This window comes from Uranotaenia lowii, chromosome 2 (assembly GCF_029784155.1).
Source record: "Uranotaenia lowii strain MFRU-FL chromosome 2, ASM2978415v1, whole genome shotgun sequence".
Taxonomy (NCBI): Eukaryota; Metazoa; Arthropoda; class Insecta; order Diptera; family Culicidae; genus Uranotaenia; species Uranotaenia lowii.
This window is the reverse complement of record NC_073692.1, coordinates 348,263,789-348,284,888: the sequence shown is the minus strand read 5'-3', so window position 1 is coordinate 348,284,888 and position 21,100 is coordinate 348,263,789. Positions and strand designations below refer to the sequence as shown.

At 41.9% G+C, this 21,100-nt stretch overlaps 1 protein-coding gene across 1 annotated transcript; it reads left to right on the top strand.

The window, feature by feature from the left end:
• Positions 1 to 13,246: 13,246 nt before the first annotated feature.
• Positions 13,247 to 19,259, top strand: LOC129743051 (uncharacterized). Its single transcript, XM_055734992.1, has 3 exons — positions 13,247 to 14,159; positions 14,814 to 16,860; positions 17,054 to 19,259. Exons 1-3 carry the CDS (start codon positions 13,247 to 13,249, stop codon positions 19,257 to 19,259), a joined length of 5,166 nt encoding a protein of 1,721 aa, XP_055590967.1.
• The last annotated feature ends 1,841 nt before the right edge of the window (positions 19,260 to 21,100 follow it).

Here is a 21,100-nt window from a genome sequence, read left to right as displayed (position 1 = left end):
ATATTCAAATTTAAAACGCGTTTGGCGGCATCCATAAATTACGTAACGCAAAAATTGCACTTTTTTTACCCCCTCCCCCCCGTATGTCACAAATTGTAACGCTTCGACGTACCCCCGCTATGAAAATTACGTAACGCTGATAATTACTTCCCCCCCCCCCCTCATGGTTTTGAATACTAATTTTCGAAGGTAAAAAAATATATCAACATAAATTTTTTAACGTTCTTCAAAATTAATATCGATCTATCCAAATCGCTTCTTAGTACTCATTGATGATAACTCTCTCATAAAATTATTTAATTGTCTTGGTATGAGTTGCTCTTTGCTTGTAAACTGATGATTTACCTTGTTTACTTTAATTTGTTCAAGAAGCCTAACTTGTTATGCGAAATATATTCCAATAAGTTAAATTCGTCGCAAGAATCAAAATTGCATTTTTTGAATAAATTGAGAAAAAATAGTGAAATTTACGTCTTAAGGTTGAATTGAGTTCTAGAGGGTAAATGAACCTAAATTTAGGAGTTTTTTCAACGGTTATTTCACGAATATTTAATACACCTTTCAAGAAGTCTATTTCAGAATCTTTAAAGAGGAAAGATTACAAACCAGTTTCAATCATGTTGAAGTTTACAAATTTTAAACTGATTTAGGTTTGTATATCATTCTGCCAAAATTGCATGACATAAAAAAGCTGCGATGAAACTGACATTTTTAAGGAAAAAATCGTTACGTAACGATGAGCATACCTCCCCCCCTCCCCTATGTCACAATTCGTAACGTTCGAGCTAACCCCCTGCCCCCCCTGGGAGCGTTACGTAATTTATGGATGCCCCCTTTTTACTTTAACTTGTTGACTCGGGGCAAACAGAGCATCATTGATCGGGCACGATGAGCATTTTCTGCCTTAGAATCTAGTGACGCCAACTGAATTATAAAGCTGCAACCTGACTAGTTTACATCTGACGATTTAGTCTATTGGCAAGGTGTCGGAGAGGTAATCAGAAGACTCGAGTTCGATTCCTGGTCGGGGCGATTTTTTCTCCATTTACCATTGATGATCGATATTGGCATATTAGAATGCGTTTTGGCATTATTATTTTCTGAAACCTGCCACGATGAAGGAGTAAAACGCATATGAACACCAATTTTCAGACGACAGAGTATATACGTGTGATAGGGCTACTGGCTTAAGGCAATCATTATAATTAAAAATTGTTTTTGTTTCGACAGGCAACACCTTCCTAAGTTTACTGATCTGATGCATCCAGTGCATAGAGAGATGCTCATCATGAGAGTACTATTTTTACTGGTAGTTTATTTCAGCGCATCCTCAGTTTTGTCAGCATTTTTCGACGTACCCTCTCGTAACGAGTCAAGAACCTACACTATTCGGATGACCCGTCTACTGTGCCTAGATCTACCCTACAAACTGACGACTTTGAAAATGTGTAAAGTCAAACTGGTTCGAAATCAGCCCACAAAGCTATTCGTGGAGATTGATGTTCCCATTCTGTTGCATAGAGTGTATCTTAATTTTGCGTCCAACTACAAACTCCAAACCTACCAGCCGATGTTCATGCAGGGAACCATGGAAATCTGTGAGCTCCAGGCATCCATTGGATCCGGAACAAATCCATTAGGTGAATACCTGTACAAATCAATGGTGGATATAGTGCCCGATCTGGTTCATCCTTGACCTTACGGCGTAAGTCAATATTTATAACTTAAAACACTTGATGTTCATCTCTAAGGAACTCATTGAATCAACAGAATCGTACCTATAAACTCATGAACGTCCGCTTGGAGGAAAAATTTCTTCCAATCAATGCCCCAGCGGGGGATTATCGGATCGATATTCACTACTACACCGTGGACAACGTGACCATCTTCAAGGGGCAGCTATTTGTATCCAGTCGTGCTAAGGGAGGCAGTTCGTCGAATCCATTGATCGATTGGTGATAAGGTTTCGACTCATTGGCCTTGTCTGTATTTTGCTGAGCTTATGTAACAAAATGTCAAACAATTTAGAGTAAATAAAAAGGTATATAGGGTGTTTCATTATGTCTAGACACTATTATGATACAACCCTGCTCATTCCAGATGACGTATAAACAGTTGGTTTCCGATGTAAGTTGTTGCTTAGTCCAGCTTAAAACTCTGTTTATCGTGAGCTTCTGTTTTCGTGGCAATGGGACGAACTTCCCCAGAAAAACGCAAAAATATCATGCACAAATAGTGTACTATCTCCAAAATTTTGCCGAATCAGTTGGTGAAAAAAGAAGGAGAAAGCATTGGAGCGGTCGGAAATGCAATTCGGAAGTATGGAGTGGAAAGCCGCTTCGTGAACAAAACAAAAATCTGGGCCGAAACCGGGTCCGGTGGACAAAACTTTGGACCGGAAAGACATGCTTGCAAACGCCAGTAGAAAGACTGCATCAGTTCGGGGTCTGGTAAAAAATGTGGAATCTTGTTCTGCATCGTTCATCGTTGCAAGGTGGATTTGGTCTCTAAAGACATATAAGGAACAAGAGAAGCCGGAGCGTAGTCAAAAACAAGCTACTTCCGTCATAACAAGAGCTTGTAAATTATTGGTTATGAACTGCTGTGTGAAAAAATTCGGTGTGCGTTATCATCGATGACGAGACCTATTGCAAATTGGATTACAAAACGCTTCCAAGTGACCAGTATCACATTGTTCGGGATGGCTTAAGTGTTGACGAGACGGAGACATCTGACGGCGAAGATGAGCAAGATGAAACTAAAATAGCCAATAAATTGAACGAGTTTTTTGTTCAAAGCATCGAAGATATAAGCAATTCAATAAAGATAGAGCCCGAACCATTACCACTTGGCGAACCTTACACTCAAAGCCAGTTTGCCAATTTTTCACCCATCACGCTTGATAATCTGAAAAAAAAATAGTATGGACAATGGGGTCATCTTCTGGTTCAGATGAGGTGAACTGCAGAATATTATAAGATGGATTTGATGTTATTGGCCAAAATCTTTTGAATCTCATAAACGAGTCACTGTTGACTGGAATTGTTCCCCACTCTTGGAAAAAATCTATGGTTGTTCCAATAGAGAAAGTTAATGGAACATCGAAAGCATAGGAGTTTCGTCCAATTAACATGCTACCGGTGTACGAGAAAGTTTTGGAGATATCAGTAAAAGACCAATTGCTTGACTATATTGATATTAATAAATTGCTTGTCCCTGAACAAAGTGGGTATCGCAAATACCACTCTTGTGAAACCGCTCTAAACTTAGTATTGGCAAAATGGAAAGGAAAGCTGGAAAAATGCAGAAACTTATCGCAGTATTCCTTGTTTGAAACGAGCATTTGAAACGATTTCACGCACAAATCTGGTAAAAACTCTGCGGAAATATGGTATAAAGGAAACAGCTCTCAATTGGTTTCAATCGTATCTAAAATGTCGATATCAATGTACAAATTACGCTACTGTGATATCTTATACCAAAGAAACCATGGTCGGTCTACCCCAGGGAAGTGTTTTAAGACCTTTGTTTTTTATTTTATACATTAACGACATGAAAAGAATTCTTAAACACTGTGATATCAATTTATTTGCTGACGATACTGTGATATTTATTGCTTGTGATAATGTTAATGTTGCTGTAGAAAAACTGAACTGTGATCTTAGCAACTTAAGCAAATGGCTGGATTTTAAAATGTTGAAACTCAATGTCTCGAAAACAAAATGTGTGATCGTCTCCAACAAGTGTGATATTATCCATGATATTATCAATGTATGTATCGATGGTGAACGTCTGGAAATAGTCAAAGAAATCAAGTATCTTGGTGTCATCATTGACGAAAGATTGAATTTTAAAAGCCACATCAATTATTCTGTTAAGAAAATTGCCAAAAAATTCGGTATTTTGTGTCGTCTTCGTAAAGATTTGTCGCAGTGGATTCTCATTTACCTGTACAAGGCAATCATATCACCACATTTTGACTTTTGCCCTTCTATAGTATGCTTTGCAAACGATCAGCAAATGGCTAGATTACAAAAGCTTCAAAATAAAATTATGAGACTGATTCTAAAGTGTAATCGAAGAACCCCTATACGGGATATGTTGGCTGCATTACATTGGCTTTCAATAAGGCAAAGAGTTACGTACCATACTATGATCCTGATATTCAAAATAGTAAAAAAAAAATTGCACCAGAATACCTACAAAAGAGAGTAATCAGAGGAACTGACCTGCATCGTTCTGGAACTCGTTTTGTCAGTGAAATAAGTTCTGCATCATTTTTGTTAGCGTCTTCACAGAATTCGCTGTTCTACCAAGGAATAAAATTGTACAACACTTTACCGATGGACATTAGGAGAGAAGAAAACTTGACTAGTTTTAAAAATAAATGTTTGGCGTTCGTGAAAACTAATATAAGTATATAGTTTAAGTTAGTAATTAAACTACTTGATGATGATTATAACAACTGAAAAACGTTTCTGGGCCGCACATGACAAATTAGCAAAAGCAACGCGATCTGGGGCACGGTAAAACCCTGAAAATGGACTCATGTGTGTGTGGGAAGGGGTTTTACCCTAAAATGTCCCTTTTCTCAGATGGTCCCTGTTCAAAAGTTGAATATAGCAAGCAGCAAAATACAAGGAAAAAAAATAAAAAGGCAATGATGGACGTACATGGGAATAACATTCAGAAAAATGAAGCAAATCAACAGTTCAAAAGTCAAAGAGACATAATTAAAAATATCTTTTAAGATAATCCAGCCCTAGTTCCCATGTAGTGGAGGGCCATCATCATCATCATCATCATCATCATCATCATCATCATCATCATCATCATCATCATCATCATCATCATCATCATTATTATTTTTACCGAAAAAACGGTAATAAGGCAATGGTTTGGCAAGCCATATGTATGTGTGGCACGCTTTTCGAGCCGTTCGTGACTATTGACACGATTAATACAGCTGATTACATCCGAGAGTCCTTCAACAGTCGCCTTCTGTCCACAATCCGCAAGCATGACCACCTAGTACAGTTTTGGCCGGATTTGGCATCTGTTCACTACTCAAAGGACACGATGGCTTTGTTGGTACCAATCCAACAAAGTCCAGATGGTACCGAAGGAGAAGAATCCGCTGAATTGTCCCCAATCGAGGATTGAAATTTCTTAGGCCCTTACCCAATCGTATTCGAGAACACATTTGAACCCTGTAGACACTATCGGAAACATCGCAAAAAACTGGAAAAAGTGGTCGAAATCATCGCAAATCAGTCTGTGCTGAAGCCCTTATATGGACTCATGATTCAAATTTCCAAACCGTATCATAGGCATCTCATTCTACGATAGCAAATATTCAAAAACAAAAATCCTTAAAAATTCAATCTGGAGTATCAAGTTTAAACATTTTAACTCAGAGTAAAAAAACTATTCTGTATAATAGAATCACGATCTCTTACGAGTGATATGTATTAATTAAATGGCTGAAGACTGAGACCAAAACTTTAATGCGGTCCCAAGCAACCAAAAGTCCCATTAAACAGGTACAAAAACGCTTACTCAGCCCCATCATTGATATGAAATCCGTTCTATGCAGCTCAAAATTTTCAGTTCTTATGGATACTTTCAAGTTCCAAAACAAGTTTTAATGATCTTCTATTCAGCTTCCAGCGGCCTTTTTTTCAGCTTCCAAAAAATCGTTAAATGAGCAAAAAATCTCCCTCTATCTCAGCTGCACCCTTGGCATCGGTTCATATCACCTTCTCTTGATTATTTACTTTGTTCTGTACATGGTGCCGCCATAATGCCACGCATCGATTCCAAACTCGACTAATTGCTCAATTGCTTCGTTCCTACGAAATGTAGGAAATCTACATATATTGCATCAGAATGGTCACTCAATCAACAAATTACATATTGAAAAAAAAAGTTGCCCGGCTCGGGGATCGAACCTCGACCTTCGTGGTGAGAATCGAATACGCTACCTCTAGACCACGCCTAGATGTTGTTCTAACTGAAACTAAAACTCGATGTGGTGATTTGATTTTGAAAGCACCTCAATGCACATTTTGTGACTTAGTAAATCCCGTTTTGAGTACGTTTGTGCCCTTTATGTGAAATGGTAAATCCCGTTTTGAGTACTTTTGTACACTTTATGTGACTTAAGTCCCATACAACGTACATACAAATCACTTTTGCAGCTTTCAAGTTCATTAATGAGTACATATGGTTCACTTAAGAGAATTGGGCAAAATAAGTCACATACAACGTACATATTAATCTATTTTGCAGCTTTCAAGTTCATTAATGAGTACATAAAGTTCACTTAAGGGAATTGGGCAGTTGATTCTCTTTGTCAGCCAATATGTAACTTTTAAAGCCTTCATTCAATTAAAAATTTGACTTTTGGTTGCTTGGGGTAAGTTAGCGGGTGGACTAGTTCCTTCATATCCCGTAATATAAACGCAGTCCTCAGGATAGATTTTTCACAGACGACAACGATTCTTTACAACGAACGGCAGTTCAACGAATTTGAACTGGTGTCTGTCTTTGAATCATAGCAAATATGATGTGATATTATTTTTCTTCTTAGTTATTGTTCTGTGCTGAGAAAAATGCAATGCACCACATCAACGATCTGGTCATTACTCAGGATCTGGAGTTTCACGTTTAAAACATTGGTGATAATGTGATCAAGTTATCTTACACAAGGGTTTTTTTTTTTATTTAATGATCCCGCGCCGATCCTCCGGTGCATAGGGCCGTGGTAAAAGACCTCCACTGTTGACGATCCGGAGCCAGCGTCTTCACCTGGTCCCAGTCAAGATTCTCGTCGACAGTTCGGATTTCAGCGGCTAGGCTTCGCCGCCACGAATTTCTGGGTCTGCCTCTTCTTCGATGACCTTCTGGATTCCAATCTAGCGCCTTTCTGCAAATCTCGTTTTCATCTTTTCGCAGCGTGTGCCCAATCCATCTCCACTTACGTTCCCGAATCTCGATTTCTAGCGCCCTTTGATGACACCGGCGATGTAATTCCTCATTCGAGATCCAGTTGCCAGGCCACCAAGCGCGGATGATATTCCGCAGGCAGCGGTTTACAAATACTTGCAGTTTTCGCGTCGTCACCGCATATGTGCACCAAGTTTCGCACCCGTACAGCAATACGGATTTGACGTTTGAGTTGAAGATTCGGATTTTAGTTCGTAGAGAGATCTGGCGTGACCGCCAGATGTTTCGGAGACTCGCAAACGCAAATCGGGCCTTTCTGATCCGGGTTTCGATGTCTTTCCTGGTACCACCATCAGGCGTTATCTGGCTACCAAGATACTGGAAGCACTCCACTTTCTCAACTTGTTGCCCAGCTACCATGAAACTGGAGGGATTTTCTGTGTTGATCTCCATCGACTTGGTCTTTCCAACATTGACTTTGAGACCTGCTGCCTTGGAACTTTCGGTGAGGTCGTCGAGTTTGCTCTGCATATCTGGTTGTGTTTGGGCTAGCAAAACAATATCGTCAGCCAGGTCAAGGTCGTTCAGTTGCTCCATTGTTGAAGGATTCCACGGCAATCCTCGGTTCGGTGCACAGTCAATCGATCCAATCAGAATCTCATCCATTACGATTAGAAAAAGTAGCGGTGATAGAATACATCCTTGTCTCACTCCAGCAGTTACCGGGATTGGTTCGGACAAGACACCGTCGTGCAAGACCTTGCACGAAAATGCCTCATACTGTGCTTCGATGAGATGGACTAGTTTCTCTGGGACCCCTCGTCGCCTTAGAGCCGCCCAGATGTTTTCATGGTTAAGTCGGTCGAATGCTTTTTCGAAATCAACGAACACCAGCAGAAGAGAGTCCTGGAATTCGTTGATTTGTTCCAGTATGATTCGTAGCGTTGTGATGTGGTCCACACATGATCGTCCGGATCGGAATCCAGCTTGTTGCCGTCGGAGTGTAGCATCTATTTTCTCCTGGATCCTGTTCAGAATCACTTTGCAGAGTACTTTGAGGGTTGTACAGATCAACGTTATGCCTCGCCAGTTACCGCACTCTGTCAGGTCTCCTTTCTTCGGGACCTTTACAAGGATACCCTGCATCCAGTCGGCCGGGAATGTTGCAGTATCCCAGATGTCAGCGAAAAGACGGTGCAACATTTGTGCTGATAGGGCAGGGTCGGCTTTCAGCATTTCAGCAGGGATGCAATCGATCCCAGGTGCTTTGTTGGATTTCATGTTTTTGATTGCCGCTTCTATTTCAGCCAGCGAGGGCGCTTCCGAGTTGACGCCATTAATGCGACTTACTGTTGGCGCTTCGAGCTGCGGGTTTTGTTGGCCATCGCTATTCGTGACTTGGAAGAGTTGTTCGAAGTGCTCAGTCCATCGTTTGAGCTGATCTGTTCGATCGGTCAATAACTGACCTGCTCGGTCTTTCAGCGGCATTCTTGCATTAGTCCTTGCACCACTGAGGCGGCGAGAAATGTCATAAAGTAATCGGATATCTCCATTGGCGGCGGCTCTTTCTCCCTCTTCGGCTAGGAAAAAAAACTGCATAACAAAAAAGATTGTATGACAGATAAGATTGAATTTTAGCAGTCACGCAATCGATAACCTACGGTAATAAAGCCGGTAAATGCATCTGAATATTAAAACAAGTAATTGACCAATCTTGATCTATAACCAAAGTTATTTATTGATTGCAATTCCTTCGTTGACGAGCATTGCAACTCTTGTTTGCCGGCTTAAAACAAGTAGTACCTAGGAGAACACTGTGCATCATGAGAATAGTGTTTTTGCTAACCGTTTTTTCTAGTGTCACTTTAGTTCTGGCAGGGTTTTTTGATATGCCGTCACATAACAAATCAAGAGCCTACACCATTCGGCTGACGCGTATAGTATGCCTGGACCTACCCTGGAAATTAACGACTTTAAAAATGTGTAAAGTCAAACTTTTCCGCAATCAACCCACAAGACTGTACCTGGAAACGGAGGTACCCATTCTCATACATCGGGTATACCTTCATTTTGTGGTCAACTATAAACTCTCTACCTACACACCGATGCTGATGCACGGTCTCATGGAAGTTTGCGAGCTGCAGGCATCCATTGGCTCCGGCATGAATCCGTTGGGTGAATATCTGTACAAATCAATGGTAGACATAGTCCCGGATCTTGTTCATCCGTGTCCCTATGGTGTAAGTATCGTTTGTCATCCCCTAACCAAAACTCTAAATCAGTGAACTCGTTGATTTTCTAGAACCGAACCTACAAGCTGATGGATTTCTATCTGGAAGAGAAGAATCTCCCGATCGCCGTTCCAGCTGGTGACTATCGGATCGATATCCACTATTATAATCTGGAAAATGTTACTCTTTTCCGTGCACAACTGTTCGGATCCAGTCGACCCAAAGGCGGCAGTTCGTCTACGCCCCTGATAGATTGGTAGCTTAGCTAAAACTTGTAAGTTGACCTGGTTTCATATATTTACAAATCATTTTGTTAACGATAGCAGCATATTTAAAACCATGAAGTCAAAAATGAAAATGATTTCTAAATGCGATGAATTTTTGAAACACTTTTATATTCGATAGAAAGAAGCAATTCTATTTAACAGCGATGAAATCTGAAGACCAAGTTTTATCATAAGCATTAAATATTGTAGACGTGTTACTCCAGATAAATTTTTCGCCAGTCACTCTTCAAAAACGATCGCTTTGAATCCAGGAACGCCATCTCTGATATGTTTTTTTTTTTTTCAAATACATCCCTGCTTCTTCGAGACACTTTTGGTTGAACCGTTTTCATCATGAGAATGTGAACATGGTACTCCGGAAGAAATTTTCAAATAAGTCGACAGTATTAGAAACCAAATGATGACCTATTCTGTCCTACAACCGACGAATTGCGAATTAGTTCGCAGAATTGGGTGCAAATTTCTACAAAAATTGGAACGAAAAATTCAGGTGTGCCAAACCTGTATTTGAAAATAGCATTATCGACCAAAATCTCGGTCTAAACATACAGTACCGTTCATAATTGTATAGAAATTGGAAGCACGCGCACTGTCACTTCGACTTTGAACTTCCATAACTTTTTATTCTGATGATATTTTTTGATCAAATTTTTTGCGTTAGATAGACCAACTATCACACTATTATATCACAAAATTTTAACTTTCTGGAGTTTGTGTAGCCTGAGAAACAGTAAATCTCCGAAAATCGGACTTTTTGGACTTTTCTCATTCAAACTGCAATATCTCAAAAACTGCACTACATTTTTATTGAAATTTTGCAGAGTGATTGTTGAAACATAAAGCTAGCATGTCTGAAATTTTCGAAAAGTTCTATCGATGAGATCAAAAGTTACATGAGGAGCAATATTTCAGGCATGAACCTAGAAATGCGATTTCTATAGAATTTTGGACGAATGTTTTCATAGGAAAATCATATTCCCTGTTTAACAACCTGTAAATCTATTTCAACCGAAAAATCACAACAATATCGCAAGATTCTGATTTCAAAACACAAATGGATCATTTATTCCATTTTTTCTTTTCTTCATAGCTTTTGCCAGACATTTTTGGATGGAAACGATATTGTTCTCATGAATCGTCCAAAATTCTATAGAAATCGCATTTCTAGGTTCATGCCCGAAATATTGCACCTCACGTAACTTTTGATCTCATCGATAGAACTTTTCTTAAACTTCAGACATGCTAGCTTTATATTTCAACAATTACTCTGCAAAATTTCAATAAAAAATATAGCGTAGTTTCAAAGATATTGCAGTTTAAATGAGAAAAGTCCAAAAAGTCCGATTTTCGTAGAATTCCTGTATCTCAGGCCACACAAACTTTAGGAAGCTCAAATTTTGTAATATAATAGTGTGATAGTTGATCTATCTAACGCAAAAAATTTGATCAAAAAATATCATCAGAGTAAAAAGTTATGGAAGTTCAAAGTCGAAGTGACAGTTTGCGTGCTCCCAATTTCTTTACAATTATGAACGGTACTGTATGTCACTTTCAGGATTCCCTGAGAACAAACCATAGGTGTGTATCCTGAGTCATGCAATTCGGATTCAAGGACCTCTAATGAATCTATGGTTCAAGATTATATTTAATTGGCGATGCTGGATTCACCGCTTACAGAGCCCGATTCTGTTGGTCTCGAGGTTGTAAAGAGCAATATAAGCGGGTCACATGATTTTTTTTTTTCTGGCAACCCGAAATCTTTTCGGCATAATTCCCTTCTGCATCCTCCTATAATAAAGCAGTGAAATGCATCTGAACATGAATTTTTCAGATGACCTCAACTCAATTTACCACGGGATAACAATCACCACAATTATTCAAATTGGAATCATTACGTGGATTCACCGAGCATGCAGTGCTCTAAGAGCCGATCACCATGGGATCTCTGTTTTAGCTGATAGTTTATTTTTGTACCCCATCAGTTCACGTACACGGACACCATTCGGATGAGCTGAATTGTTGCCAAGATCAATCATACAAATTTACGGATTTGGAAATGTGTAAAGCTAAACTAAAGCTAAATCTAGCAATCAACCCACTAAGCTTTACGCAGAGATTGATGTTCCTATCCTTCTAAGGCATGGAGTGTACCCAAATGTTGCTTTCAACTACAAGCTCCAAACCTACCAGCCGATGTTTATGCATGGTACTTTAGAAATCGTCTTGATGTCCTCTGTCTTGTTCAGTCTTGCCCTTATGTTGTAAGTAAATTATATAAAATTATATTATATTATTCGTACCTATCGGAAGAATGCAAGAGAGTGCAAAATTTTGCTCTCATACCTTAACACCGTAGCCAGCGACAACATTTTGTAGTTCTCTCATTGGTCAATATTACTCAATTCCTGGTTGCTCAATTGGCTAATTGTAGAGAGAACATGATGATGATTTCTCACTTGAAGCCCACGAAGAAGGAAACTCATTTCAAAAAATTTACAAACATGGCGGACTATTCCGATTTAAACTGACTTAAGACGGCATTTTATACGCTCTTTTCGCTATGCAGTTGGAATTTCGATTCGCAACACCATTGTAAACGACTTAAGTTATCATTTCTGATAGGATTTCATGTTTGTTGGGAAGTTTTGATCCAGTAATATCATTTTACGGAGAAAAATACGTCAATTGCACACATTATTTCCGCTTGTTCTACCAATCATCGAAATGTAGTTGCTGAGCCATGCTTTACTGCATTCAGAGTCAAAAAATCGAAGCAGTCAATTTTTCAACGTCTTCAACTCAACGTCTTGATGATGATTGGCTTCTTTGATATTTTTCAACCTTCTAGGATAACTACTGATAGGTATCAGTTTTTAGCGATCTGTGGAGGCTACCAAATATTTGTTTGTTTTTCGCTTTTCGTAGAAGGACGAAATCGTTACTAAAAGGTAACCGCAATGAACTGTCCAGCATGTGCTACAGCTTTTTTAAACATGTGGTCCTAGTATTCCTTCAGATTCGGAGTAGGCCTTGTAAGGGTTCGGTCGTGTTTTTTTTCTGTTCCGCGTTGTGTATGAAAATTAAATTGAAATTTAAAAGAAAAGAAAAACATCCTTGTTTTGTCCAGAAGAGCTAATGTGTTGCTGACGGAAAGGCTGGCAACCCTTCCTCAGTCGAGCAGAAAGCGCCACAAGGGACAACCAGCAGGGAATGAGATGGAAGATGAAAAACAAACGTCACTCTTTCACTTTCTTCCTTCATCTGAGCGGATCACCACGTTTGTTTTTTAGTAAATTTTCTAATATTTCTAAATTCTTGAAGTATATAAATTATAATTTGTTAATCTATTATAGTGCCTAACATCTACCACATAATTCCAACGATTCGATTATTGAATTAATTAGAATAGAATCGATATCGGTGAGATTTATTTGAAAATTGTTAAACCTACCTAAGTTAATAAGTTTGCTAAAATCGTTGTTATTCTAGTTCTCACATATCTACAATTTGTTACCCTACAATTCATTACTCTACAATTTAATAACCTACAATCTAAACCGAAATTTGTAAGTAAACCTAACTAATTACAATAGTGATTGTACCTAAAAATAAAACTATCTACAGTTGAAGCCTGTTCACACCGAACCTAACCTCGTTTGAGTCGTGACCTGCTGGAAGAAATCGGTCCCACAACAATCGTTCCCAACTTCTAAAGAGAAGCCGGAACATCTCCTAACTCTCCCAGAGCCGGAATCAACACTTCAAAAATTTCGTGGTACGATGGCAGAAGGAAACCAAAGTGAATCAGCAGCTGTTATTACCTTCAGCAAGGAGGATTTCAACTGCCAAGCATGTGATCGTCCGGATGATGCCGGCCCCATGGTGTCTTGCGATTCATGTCGGTTGTGGTGGCATCAGAGTTGTGCGCAGGTTACTCCCGGTGTAGAGTCGCGCCCCTGGCTTTGCCCTGGATGCAGGCCTGCATCGTCTCGTATCATTTCCAATGCTGCTTCATCTAAAGCTCGTCGCGCGGATCTAAAATTAAAGCAACTGGAGGAAAAGCGAACATTGGAAAAAAAGTTGTTGGATGCGGAAAAAAAGGAGTTGGACGCGGAGAAGCGCTACCTGGATATAAAACAAAAAAATCAACTGGAACAATTAGAGCTTGAATCTCAAGAAGGCAGTGTACGCAGTCACGTCAGTCGGTCGGCTGTAAAGCAAAAAACAGCTGACTGGGTCGAAAATCTTCCGGCAGCTTCTGGAGAGGTGGGAAATCTTAACCTAGAAGAACAACCAACAACATTCTTGCCTGGAAAGGAGCTCCTCTGTCCCCCGGATTTCTCGACTCCACAACGCATCGTTTTTAAAGGCACGAAACCAGCGAAACCTGCTTCGAGGTCGCTGCCACCGTCGTGTCACTGGTCGAATGAGTATGCTGATCCGATTCCTGTTGGGAAAACCGGTGCCTATCCAAAAAGCGACGCTCTCAAACAACCGCCGAAACAGTTTTTCGTGGAACAACAGGTGTCGAGGCAATCGATGGTACCACCCCCCGGGTCGTACTTCCCCAGGTCACTGCCTGTTCCCCTAGCAGTGGTCCCCGATCCGCTGCCAGCCCCTCTCACAGCGGTCTCTTCAGCAGCCCATGGTAGGAATACTGAGATCCAAGGTAATCAAAAGCAGCCACGCCCAGGTAAGCCTGAACCATCTGAAAATCTTAATGGATATGAGCCCCTAGATTCCTTAATGGATCAATTGGGACTTAGTCCCTCAGAAACCGCCCAAATTATGAATAGTCTGCCCATCTATACACCAACGCCCTCACAAATGGCAGCCCGCCAAGTTATGTCCCGAGATTTGCCCAACTTTTCGGGCGATCCAGCTGATTGGCCAGCTTTTATAACTTTTTTCACAAGCTCTACGATTGCTTGTGGATATAGCCCTACTGAAAACTTATTCCGACTCCAACGTTGCTTGAAAGGCGCTGCTTTAAATTGTGTGCGCAGCCGCTTACACCTCCCCCAAGCAGTTCCTTACATAATAAGAACCCTTAAATCTACTTTCGGTCGCCCTGAGCTGCTTATCAATATGCTCCTCGAGAAAGTGCGCTCTGTTCCCTCCCCAAAAGCCGACAAACTAGATACGTTGATTGAATTCGGTATGGTAGTACAAAGTTTATGTGATCATTTGGAGGCAGCTGGTCAAACCTCTCACCTCAACAACCCCACACTCCTCAGCCATCTTGTCAACAAACTTCCAACATGTTATCAACTTCAATGGGCTGAATTCATTGAAAATCTTTCGGACGAAAACTTGGGAGATTTTAATGAATTCATTTCTCGTCTAGCCCGTTTCGCGAGTCGGGTAACTTTATATAATGGTAGTAGTGAATTCTATAGTGAAGATAAGCGGAAAATGAAGCGAGGAAATGTTAACGCTCATACGGAAACACAAGTACGAGTGCCTGAGGAACCGAGAAAATTGTGTCTAGCCTGTGGTGGAGAACAACATCGACTGAAGGATTGTGTGGTGTTCCAGAGCTTCGACGTCGAAGGCCGCTGGCGCTTCGTGCAGAACCAAGGATTGTGCCGTAACTGTCTCAACTCTCACGGCCGAAGGCCATGCCGTGTTCCCGGTTGCTGTGGGGTCGATGGTTGCAACAGTCGTCATCATCCGCTTCTTCACAATCCTCCTGCGCATTCCTCTTCAAACGCCAGCCCTGTTGTGTCCATGGAGAATCATAGCCACCGTAGTTCATCACATTCTTTGCTATTCAAAATCGTTCCAGTCACCCTGTACGGCAATGACGCTGTAGTAAACACCTACGCCTTTTTGGACGATGGATCATCGCTCACTATGGTCGACGAGAGCCTGTTGGAGCAGCTGAACATCGAGGGTGTAAAGCAGCCGCTTTGCTTGACGTGGACGGGCAATGTGTCTCGTGTCGAGAAGAACTCGGAAGTTGTGCAGCTCAGTATTTCATCGGGTCAAGGCAAGCCCATGCAACTCCGCAATGCGCGCTCAGTCAGGCATCTTTCTCTTTCTCAACAAAGCCTGGATTTTGAACGAATCGCAGCAGATTGTCCTCATCTTCGGGGGCTTCCAATCAAAAGCTATACAAAGGCAATTCCGAAGCTACTCATTGGCATCGACAACCTGCACCTCATCGCTCCTTTGAAACTTCGTGAAGGACGAACCGAACAACCGGTTGCAGTGAAGACGAGGCTAGGGTGGTGCTTGTTTGGTGGATCGTCGGAAAGTCAGAAAAGTTCAACACTCAACGTCCCCCAGTGCAAATGTTCTAGTGATGATTCTCTCCACTCCTTGGTCAAAGATTTCTTCAGCACAGAAAACATCCCTCCAAAGCCAACTATCGAGTTGATCCCAAGGGAAGAACAGCGAGCTCTTAAGATTCTCGAGGCAACAACCAAGCGCATTGGAAATAGGTACGAGACGGGGCTACTTTGGAGATTCGACCACTTCGAGATGCCAGAAAGCTACTCAATGGCAGAAAAGCGATCGGCCTGTCTTGCGCGTCGGATGCAGCGAGATCCAGAACTTCGAGAAAATCTTGTTAAGCAGATCGACGGTTACGTAACAAAGGGCTACGCACATCGGGCCACGGAGCAGGAGTTAGCCACTGGAGATCCTCGACGCGTGTGGTACTTGCCACTGGGAGCTGTAACAAACCCGAGGAAGCCAGGCAAGGTTCGGCTGATTTGGGATGCTGCGGCCAAAGTATGCGGTGTGTCGCTGAACTCCATGCTTCTGAAGGGTCCAGATCAACTAACCTCTCTTCCCTCAGTTCTGTTCCGGTTCCGCCAGTTCCAGGTAGCTATTTCAGCCGACATTAAAGAAATGTACCACCAAGTAGCCATTCGTAAAGAAGATCGCCATGCTCAACGTTTTCTGTGGCGCGAGGACCCCGGAAAACCCGCTGAAACTTTCGTCATGGACGTCGCAACCTTCGGATCAACATGCTCACCTGCCTCTGCACAATACGTGAAGAACCGGAACGCTGCGGACTTCGTTGATCAATTTCCAAGAGCAGTGAACGGAATTATGCATGGGACATACGTGGACGATTACTACGACAGCTTTGAGCAGCTTGAAGAAGCCGAACAAGTAGCTCTCCAAGTTCAAACGATTCACTCCCGTGCTGGGTTTCAACTCCACGAATGGCGCTCCAACCGGCCACAGATATTGGAGAAACTAGGACAAACCGCCTCGATAGAGACCAAATCACTTAGCATTGAGATCGACAAGATCGAACGCGTCTTGGGATTGCTATGGCGACCGCGAGAAGACGTTCTTGGATTCCATACCGAGTTACCAGCAGAACTTAAGGCAGCGATGTCGTCACCTTCCGCTCCAACGAAACGACAAGTTTTGAGGTGTCTCATGAGCCTTTTTGATCCTCTTGGCCTGCTGTCTAGGGAAAATCATCCTCCAAGAAATTTGGCGATCGGGTATTCAGTGGGACGAGCGGATAGAAGACAATATTTTCCACCGATGGCAGCAATGGACCGCTCTTTTCCCGAACATCCAAAAACTACAGTTTCCTCGTTGCTACTTCTCTACCGCTAGTGCAGCCCTGTATCACCGACTTGAACTGCACATCTTTGTCGACGCTAGCGAAGATGCCTATGCAGCAGCGGCGTATTTCAGAACCACCAACTTGAATGGCATGGCATCTGTAGTTCTCGTAGCAGCAAAAACGAAGGTCGCCCCATTGAAACCAACATCAATACCCAGGATGGAACTACAAGCCGCTGTATTGGGAGTCAATCTCGCCAATTTCGTTGCTGAAAACCACCAAATATGCATTCGTAATAGGATTTTCTGGTCTGACTCACGAACAGTTCTAGCCTGGCTTAACTCGGATGGCCGACGCTACCAAAAGTACGTAGCTCTGCGTATTGGACACATTCTTACCGAAACTAATCCAGCAGAATGGCGTTGGGTGCCCAGTGACCGGAATCCAGCCGATTTAGCCACTAAATGGGGTAAGGGCCCTCAGCTCGAATTAAGCAGCACCTGGTTTCAAGGACCACAGTTCTTGCAGCAGTCGGAAGAAGCCTGGCCATCAACACCCACACCTTGTTTACCCGTCGAAATAGAGCTCCGACCAGTTCACGTTCACCAAGCAGTTCTAATGTTTCCAGCTCTTATCAACTTGTTCCGCTTTTCTAAATGGAAACGCGCGCTTCGGGCAATGGCCTACGTCTTTAGATACAAAGAGAACTTGAAGAGAACAACGCAGAAGCAAGAGAAAAATATCGGAACACTATCGCAAGAAGAGCTAGAAACCGCTCACGACTGGATGGTAGTGATGACGCAGTGGCAGTGTTATCCAATAGAAATGACCGCTCTGAATTGCACCAACGAATCTCGAGAACAATTACCGACAGTGGATCGTTCCAGCTCTATCTACAAACTTTCTCCAATCGTAGACCAAAAGGGAATGCTGCGGATTGACAGTCGTCTTCAAGCTGCGGTAGATATACCTTGGTCAATGAAATTCCCTATCATTTTACCGGAATGCCACCGGCTGACGGAACTCATCGTTGCCAGTTTCCATGAACAGCATTTTCACGCAAACTCCGAGACAGTGGTTAACGAGCTCCGCCAGGTTTATCACATCCCCAAGGTAAGAGTCGTCGTCAAAAGGATCGTACGCAACTGCCAATGGTGCAAGGTGAAGAAAGTCCTTCCTCGTGTTCCTCGAATGGCTGCACTCCCCACGCCACGGCTGGCAACATTAGTGCGTCCTTTCACTTTCGTCGGTTTGGACTTATTCGGACCTCTAACAGTCAAAGTCGGCCGAAGCCAGGTCAAGAGGTGGGTAGCGCTCTTCACCTGCCTGACGATACGAGCGGTCCACGTAGAAGTTGTCCACAATTTGTCCACGCAGTCCTGCATCATGAGCATCCGACGGTTCATCGGGCGCAGAGGACCTCCTGCTGAAATCCACTCCGACAATGGCACCAACTTCTACGGAGCCTCGCGAGTTCTACAAGAGCAGATGAAAGCAGTTCACGATGATCTAGCCACGACGTTCACTACTACCACTACCAAATGGGTCTTCATCCCACCAGGCACCCCCCACATGGGCGGCTCGTGGGAAAGAATGGTGAGGTCCATCAAAACTGCAATGGAAGCGGCCAACGGAGAACGAAGTTTAGACGACGAAGCGCTGTTGACCTTGACCATCGACGCCGAGTACATGGTGAACTCCAGACCACTGACGTACATGCCTTTGGAGTCGAACGAAAGCGAAGCCCTCACTCCAAACCACTTTCTTCACTGCAGTTCAAAGGGCATAAAACCGCCTACCGCCCAGCCAACCAACGTCGTGGACGCACTACGCACAACCCTGGGGCAGGTAAATCAACAGTTGGACATCTTCTGGCACCGATGGATCCAAGAATACTTGCCGACGCTTACTCGCCGCACCAAATGGTTTGAGGAGGTGCCGCCAATAGCCGAAGGGAACCTAGTCGTTATCATCGATGAGTCGAAGAGGAACAATTGGGTTCGGGGCCGGGTTGTCAAGTTACTTCCGGGGGCTGATGGTAGAGTCAGGAGGGCGTTGGTACAGACTTCGAAAGGGGGGCTCATTAAAAGGGCGGTGGCAAAGCTGGCTATACTAGATGTGGCGAAAGACGGTAAAGCTGATCCCGACCATTCAGACGATCAGCGTTACGGGGGGGATGATGTTGCTGACGGAAAGGCTGGCAACCCTTCCTCAGTCGAGCAGAAAGCGCCACAAGGGACAACCAGCAGGGAATGAGATGGAAGATGAAAAACAAACGTCACTCTTTCACTTTCTTCCTTCATCTGAGCGGATCACCACGTTTGTTTTTTAGTAAATTTTCTAATATTTCTAAATTCTTGAAGTATATAAATTATAATTTGTTAATCTATTATAGTGCCTAACATCTACCACATAATTCCAACGATTCGATTATTGAATTAATTAGAATAGAATCGATATCGGTGAGATTTATTTGAAAATTGTTAAACCTACCTAAGTTAATAAGTTTGCTAAAATCGTTGTTATTCTAGTTCTCACATATCTACAATTTGTTACCCTACAATTCACCCTACAATTTGATAACCTACAATCTAAACCGAAATTTGTAAGTAAACCTAACTAATTACATTAGTGATTGTACCTAAAAATAAAACTATTTACAGTTGAAGCCTGTTCACACCGAACCTAACCTCGTTTGAGTCGTGACCTGCTGGAAGAAATCGGTCCCACAACAATCGTTCCCAACTTCTAAAGAGAAGCCGGAACATCTCCTAACTCTCCCAGAGCCGGAATCAACAATGTGTGTGGTGATTTAAAAAAAAACGTTCATGTGATTTGAGGTGTTCAAAAAGAAGAGAATTCGATGAAAATGACTGCCATAATGCGAAAAACATCGGGGGCAAGGACGACAAACGCCCGAAAATTTGGTGAGAGCATTCCGATCTTTTGCTAATCCATGAACATTTTCACTCTCATAAGTGAACGTGGCTTTGGCTGCTGTATTTTTTTATTATGTTTAACACATTGATTATGCCCACATCGTATAGTCAACGTTGTCCCGGATAGATATCGTAAAGTCTGTTTCTAGAAGCTGGTGTCATCCCAACAGGCTTCGATTGCTTTGATTGTTAAAATTATGTACAAAACTATCTTTTATGTTTTTTTTCTTCACACCATCGTTCAATACGAGATGTTTGAATGGAACATTTTTTCGACAACCTCTATACAATTTTTATAAATTAGTATCAAGTATTTAGATTTTGAGTTTATTAACTGGATAGCTGATAAAGAAAAGCTGCGTAAATGTGAATTATTACTTTTTAAACAACAAATGAGAGCAAATAGTTCATGGTATAAAATAAGTATCCTTTTAAATGGTAAAGAGGTAAGATTTTAAAAATGTGTATTTTTTTATATTCATATATTTAAAATAGCTTAACTCTATTCAAGGGGATTCGTGGGGGGTTGGACAGGGCATTGAACGATCGGAAAACTGATATACAATGGATTGTGGGTTCAAGCCAGCCGGAGTATCTCGTCAAATTTGGAATTCTGATAAGGATACTTTAGAACCTTTTTAGAAATCTTTATTTGTTCGAACAGTTGGAAGGGAGTAAGATGAGCTAAACCTGTCCCAAACCAGTGGTAACGGACCCCTTGGTAGTGCTGCAATTATTGTTCATGAGTTAAGCATGAACAATATTTGAATGTGCGATCGAGACTTCCCGTACCGCCTCGGGTCGAAAGACCTATCAGCCACTGGTGGGTTCAACTACATACATACATACATACATACATGTGGTCCTAGTATTCCTTCAGATTGTACTTCTGAAACATTCATGATCGTCTATCAATAACGAACATTATAAACAATGTTTAAACTGCAACCCAGAGATAGGTCTTGACTCAAACATTCAGTCAGCGAAACTTTTTTGTAGAGAAATAAATCCAACTGTGTAAGTTGAAATTTCAGGGACTAGACAAGATGAAAATTAATGTTGAAAAACATGTGAAAAAAAATTCGCCTTGTCTCACGGTGGGGCTTGAACTTATATCTTGCGCCTCTCCGGGGCACATGTATTTACATTCTGTTACAG

Coding starts and splice junctions, on each gene's coding strand:
- LOC129743051 (XM_055734992.1), top strand. CDS start 13,247: ATGGCAGAAGGAAACCAAAGTGAATCAGCAGCTGTTATTACCTTCAGC. Junction 14,160..14,813: donor TCAAAAGCAGCCACGCCCAG/GTAAGCCTGAAC, acceptor TTTCTCGTCTAG/CCCGTTTCGCGAGTCGGGTA. Junction 16,861..17,053: donor ACGAAACGACAAGTTTTGAG/GTGTCTCATGAG, acceptor CTCTACCGCTAG/TGCAGCCCTGTATCACCGAC.